Source organism: Plectropomus leopardus, chromosome 5 (assembly GCF_008729295.1).
Source record: "Plectropomus leopardus isolate mb chromosome 5, YSFRI_Pleo_2.0, whole genome shotgun sequence".
In the NCBI taxonomy this organism is placed as follows: Eukaryota; Metazoa; Chordata; class Actinopteri; order Perciformes; family Serranidae; genus Plectropomus; species Plectropomus leopardus.
The window spans coordinates 22338172-22344171 of record NC_056467.1 but is presented as its reverse complement, the minus strand read 5'-3'; the positions used below and the strand labels follow the sequence as shown (position 1 = coordinate 22344171).

Here is a 6000-nt window from a genome sequence, read left to right as displayed (position 1 = left end):
TCCTACTGGGAATAACACTGTGACTTTGGCATCCAGTGGGAATCTATGCGCACAGTTTTGACATCTTTAAGGTATCACTGTAATATTCCTACGTGATTTCATAGGCCTAGGTGTCATTGCAACATAATGTTGCCCAATATGATAGCAGGCTCTCTGTTTGAGCCCTCCCTCCGCCTCTCATGTGTCTACATTTTCATCCCATGGCCGTCTCTAGGTGATTTAGCGCCGCCAGTCTCAAGCAGGTGTCCAACATGGCGATCACGGGGAGCGGATCTCTCGCTATTTCTCTCTCTGTTTTTGTGATTTCAGCGGCGTTTCTTCCTAAAGGTAAGTTTTCGACTGTCTTGTGCGCGCGCGTGTGTGTGTGTGTTTTGCTGGGATGCAGAATTACCCCCTTCACAAAGCCAGAGGAGTACCGGGGAAAGAAGTTGTGGTGCGTTTGCGCGCTAGATGCGCACAAGCTTCCCCTTAAATCTCAGCATCACTTTCTAATGATAACCGACTCAAAAACGTGCACGCTGTTACTCGACACTAAAGGGCTACTTGTGTGGTAAATTGAGCTGTGAGTGAAAGGGTGTTGTCCTGAGATGTGCTGCAAAAGGCTACAGAGTAGTGATACATATATAAAAAAAAGTAGTGTTGCACAATTGTAAAGGCGGCGAGAAAGTGTTAGCAGTGATAATAGACTGAAATGCTCCTACAGTATTTAGACGTATAGCGCAAGTTGGCGCACAGTGGCTGTTTATTGCGAAATAAGACCGACTCTCCGGTCACTAGAGAGCACGCACAGTATCCTTTTAGTCATACCGCATAAACCATCACAGTCCAAACTCATCACTATCTACAAATCTCTCAAGTCTGCGCTTCAGGTGCGCTTTGGAGGAAAAACACGCATTGCAGCTCTAGTCTCGCACAGTGTCCTCTGGCCGCACAACTGCAGCCTGTGATGCCAGTGTGTGTTCCAGTCCGCAGTCTTCACTTCTGCTGCTGTCAGAGAGTCTGGAGATGTAAATCTGCCATGTCTCTGGCTTTTTTGTCATTTTTTTAAAACTGCACGAACCACCTAAATGTGCACGACCATTGCAGTCCCACAGTCCAAACACCCTTATTCCGCCGCGGTTGCATCAGAGTTGCATGCGTCAGTGTTTTTTTTTTTTTTTTTTTCTTGGAAAACGTATCTGCTGACAATACTGACGCATGTGAAGCGGTTAAAATGTCAGCTTGCAGCCGCTTTAAATCCCTCCCAGCGGTAGGATGGACATGTTGTTGTGTTGTCAATCCGCGGGGTTGTTAAAATGGCAAGCAACAGTTGCGATGACAGGTTTACACGTGAAGTCTACTACTTACTGATTTAATTTCGGTTTCTGGTGTTGCCACCTATCTGCATCAGCCATCAACAGGTCTGCAGAAAGTCATCAAAGCCTGTGTGTGTGTGTGTGTGTGTGTGTGTGTCAGAGACAGACAGACAGTGAGAGAGAGAGAGAGAGAGAGAGAGAGAGAGAGAGAGAGGTGTGATTGGCACCCCGCCCCCAGAGGGGGGACTCGTTATAGTTTTTATTTTTTTTTTTTTTAACTGTGGGATTTTTTTTACAGCTCACTGCTTATAAGGCTTTCATTTAACAGTTGTTGAATTTATTATGGTCTGTGTTGAATAACAGTTGAATGACATTTACAGCATTGTCTAGCGTCTCCTTGTCACATTAAGTTAATTAACCTCTCAGTCAAATAAAATAATGCATCATGAATGCGCAATAACCTCGAGCTCAAAACGCCGAGGGTTGTAGCAGCGGGAAACTCATGCTGTCTCTCGGTTCAGGTAAAAAATCCCCAAAGCCAGAGGAGGTCTGATCTGACCTCAGGCTTTTCATTTGTTTGATTGTCTTTGTGCCAGCTGCTGCTAGCGGGGAAAGAAGGCCCGAGCTCTTGCTTTGTGAAGTGCTGACAGTCTGTTTTTTGACAGCTCACAATTTTTCTTTGTTAATAATCCAGGATCGGTGAGTTTGAACTTTGTCTCTGTATCTGGTGAACGGAGAACAGTCTCACTGACTGGATGCTTCTTGTAAGTGTAGGTGTTGAGTTTGTTATAAAGACAAAAAGAAAAAGGGCTAAGTTAGGAAAGACATCTGATCCTGGGCATCATGTATTTTAGGCCGAGAGATACCAAACTGACATCGAAGTCGAGCAGCAATGAAGGCGGCATCACCTCACGTTGCCTGTGTCTTGGCCAAAAACTTGCACTTGGAAACACTGCAAAGACTACAGCCAACAGACAAGTAGCACATACGTGCAACACATTCTCATCCCAACTCGTCAAATATCACAGCTTGGTCCGTGGACTTTCATGACGTGCTAGGTGTCCTGCTGTTGTTGTCGTGCCAATCTATGCCTGTTACTTTGCATGTGTCTTTTCAAAATATCCTTCCATTTTCACATGAAATGTACAGTTTGTGCTAGATGCATAAGGTCTTTTTTTGAAAAAATACACTTATGAGGTCGAAAAAAACACCTCTTATTTACATATGGCTCCTTGTGCAGAAAAAGCATGTGGCTACGCTTAGAAAAAGAAACTCATGGTTTGGCTCAACATTCACAGAGGAAGCGAAAAGCCGACACGTTCTCTTCCCAACTCATCTTGACTTCTGCGTCTACAATTCATACTCTCGGTGTCCTTTTGCGTGTGTTCTTTACTTTCCAGGATGCTGCTACTGTGATGTCAACAAATGCACACAGTGGGTTGATGCTGCATGTGCTTATGTTTAGGTAACAACAACACATGGCAGCCAACGCAGGGATGTCATAAAATGCACATGTTAGCACAGGTGGTTAGAATTAGGGGAAGGAGGCACATGGTAAGGCGTAGATAGTCAGACACCACACTCCCACATGAACGTCCATTGTTCTGGCCACATTCTCAAGTGATGCGTGTCATGATGCCCTGACTGGTTTTGTCCGGCCATGTTCTCAGCTGACACCATCAAGCGGTGTTTGATGAGCATGTGAAAGGTGCCTTTTGGTATCACGCACTTATGTCAAAAGCATTGACAAAGCAGTCAGAATGAGAACTGATTGGAACAGCTGACTCCCAGGTGAAAGTCCACCTGTCCCACCTGCCCTATGGGGACTTTCCAGCTCCTTATATCACGTTGTTGCTCGTGGCATTTCAAACTGATGCTGCCTGGTGGCGTTATAAATGGACTCTATCCAGCAGCATATCATACCGTCATGAAAGGTGCCTTTTTGCTTTGGCGTCTAGCGCTGAAATCACTGGCCAAGTGGTGATACTTGACAACTGGGAAATGAGACGGGCTGGTGCGTTCTGTGCCTGCGTGAGAGGAACTAACTCTCCATAACAGCTGGTCGCAGTAGTGTGTATTCAGCATTCAAAAAGGCGATCTGGACAGGATGGATTCAAGGCACTAGCAAGCCAATTAGCACATTCACAACACAGCCACATGTTAAAGGAAATTGTATTTATCGTGCACTAGCAAACAATAACACAAACAATTTATGAGCTGTTTCTGCTAAAGAGCTCAATGACTAAAAAAAAAAAAATCCAACCTAATATAACAAGTTTGTTTCCATCTCATACCCTCTGGACTTTGTTTGCTGTTGTCACTTTCGTTTCTCTTCTTGTACACTGAACTGCCAATCAGAGTGATTTCACTCATCAACGGGCTCTGCTGTCTCAGACACTGATAAAACATGCTGAATCTACCAAAAAAAAAAAAGCCAACAAGAGCCAAAAACTAGGGAGACAGACTCTCCCCAACAGATGACCGTGGGCTTGGTGTGTCAGGGCCCTCACAGTGTACAGAGGGACTGAAAAAAAGCCTCCTGATATAAAATGCTGACACTTTGCAATTTAACAAAGAATCTGTTTAGCAGTATTTCTCTCCCTGCGTCTCCCGGGGCTCGGCCTGGTGTAGCATATCAGTTGGTCGAATTTCAGAAGGTTGCATAATCCCACTTATTGCCATCTTAAAGTCATTTACCAGGGCTGAGTGATGGCAAAGTGGATCAATACGAGCTGTCATGAAGCCTCAAGGCGCCACTGAAGGACGGGATCTCAGAGAAACAAAAGGAAACATACAGTTGTTAGGGTGCTCTTGGTTGCCAGTTGGCACATGACAGGGTGAGTAATTGAAGATGTCCATCTTCTCACTGCTTATGGTGGGGTTTGGCTTTGAAACAGATACTGCTGAAATCTGCTAGCAGTGTGCTGCTCTGCCCTCAATTTGTGTTTGCTTACAGTGTGTGTGTTCTGGTGGTTTGGCAGTTTTTTAATGCCTCGCAAGTGTTGATCTCCCTGTGCTCTTTTTTTCCACTGTCAGTGGTGCATTTTGGAGCCTACAGACAGTATGTTCATACGTATAAATGCATTAGTTGAGTGCTAAAGATGAATTAATCTAGGGTAAGAGGTAGTAGAAGTATTCCGAACCTCTACTTAAGTGTAAGCAGAGATACAACAGTGTGTAAATACTTAATTACAAGTCCTGCATTAAAACATATACATGATAGGAATCAGTAAATATAAAACAGCAAAACAGACTTAAACTCAAAAGATTTTAAGTAAAAAAAAATGTGAGTGCTTTATTATTATTGATTTATCATATTTGTTGTTAATATTATTATTATTATTACTCTCTAACAATTTACTGGATTATTTTCACTGATGCATAAACAGTATGTGTAAGTATGTGCAAGCAGCTGTGCCAATTTTTACCCATTTACATTTTATTAGGGCTTAAAGTTACACATTTTTAAAGGCATGGCCGCTTTGAGTGGCAGGCGTCACCACAGTCTATGAGTAAACCACCCTCTCATCCAAATACAGTCACCTCTGGCTACAACATAGCAAAGGCTGAAATGCTGAAATCGAGGCTTTGAAACAGCAGTCCATAGACCAATAGATGACATCACAGTCGCTATGTCCGGTATTTATTGTTTATGAATCAAATGCATCAAAATGCCGTTAAGCTGAACTTAAGGCTTGAAAACCGGAGGTGGCAAACCAACGGCCAATTTCACAGAAGTTACCTCTATTATTTTCAGTCTGTGCATGGTACTCTTTGGGGCCAAAAAGGGTGTAATTGTACTTACTCACTTAGAACTATTGTTCTCAAAATGTGTCAAAATATTGTTCATTATGAGTTTTTAATATTAAAGATTTAAACAAAGTCACTTTGTACAGCTGAGGTGGCGCCTCCAGATTGCTGTTCTGTTTTGTTTAAACTCTAACAGCTTTCTATCACACATAATTATTCAGAGACTGTTTGGCATTTTGCTGTTTAATGGCTGAGCGAATAATCGAGTAATACCTGCTACATATATCTTCTCTGAACCTCAAGTAGTACATCAGTTCTATCTCTGAGCTAACTGAAGTGGCCTTCTCTCCACGATCTGTATAAAATAGCACTTACCCCACAGTACCATGTTTCAGGATAAATTTAATACCGCACTTAATGGCCCATTGATATGTGCCCGCTTGTGAAATATTTCATCACCGGTACGTTCGAGATCACCACAGTACATCATTTGTAACAATAATAAACTCTTCTATTTAAAGAAATTGAATTTATTGCTCATTAAATTTACATTAAACTCTGCTTAATAAGCCTCACTCTAATTGCCAGATAATGCATGGTACTACTTTATGCAGTGGCAGCTAATCTTACTGTTGGAGAGGGAGGGGCTGGCAGAGAATTGGCAGCTAATGCAGGGCAGGAATTTAGCCACTGTTATCAGATGGGACAATGAAAGTCATGTGGCCAAAAGTGCATCACACCTCCAGGCTGCAAAATAGTACTAACCTGTCAGTTTTAAGTCAGCACATCGGTCACAGCCTTTCAAAATTTGTGGGATATGTACAAATTTGGGTGTTTTACTTTCGAAGGAAAATGTACCAACAGTTTGTGAGAACAGACTGCATATGTTGTTGTAAAGCCCTTTGAGGCAAATTGTGCTTCTTGATGTTGGGCTTTATAAATGACACTGAATTGA

At 42.8% G+C, this 6000-nt stretch overlaps 1 protein-coding gene across 2 annotated transcripts in view; it reads left to right on the top strand.

The window, feature by feature from the left end:
- The first annotated feature begins 236 nt into the window (after positions 1-236).
- Positions 237-6000, top strand: part of cadm1b (cell adhesion molecule 1b) — a 165474-nt gene continuing 159710 nt past the window's right edge. The window contains exon 1 of one of the 2 annotated variants that reach the window (XM_042486747.1): positions 237-327. In XM_042486747.1, coding sequence (XP_042342681.1) covers positions 252-327 — 76 coding nt within the window. In that variant the 5' untranslated portion in view covers positions 237-251. The remainder of the gene's footprint in view (positions 328-6000) is intronic. The other variant, XM_042486746.1, reaches the window with a different exon arrangement.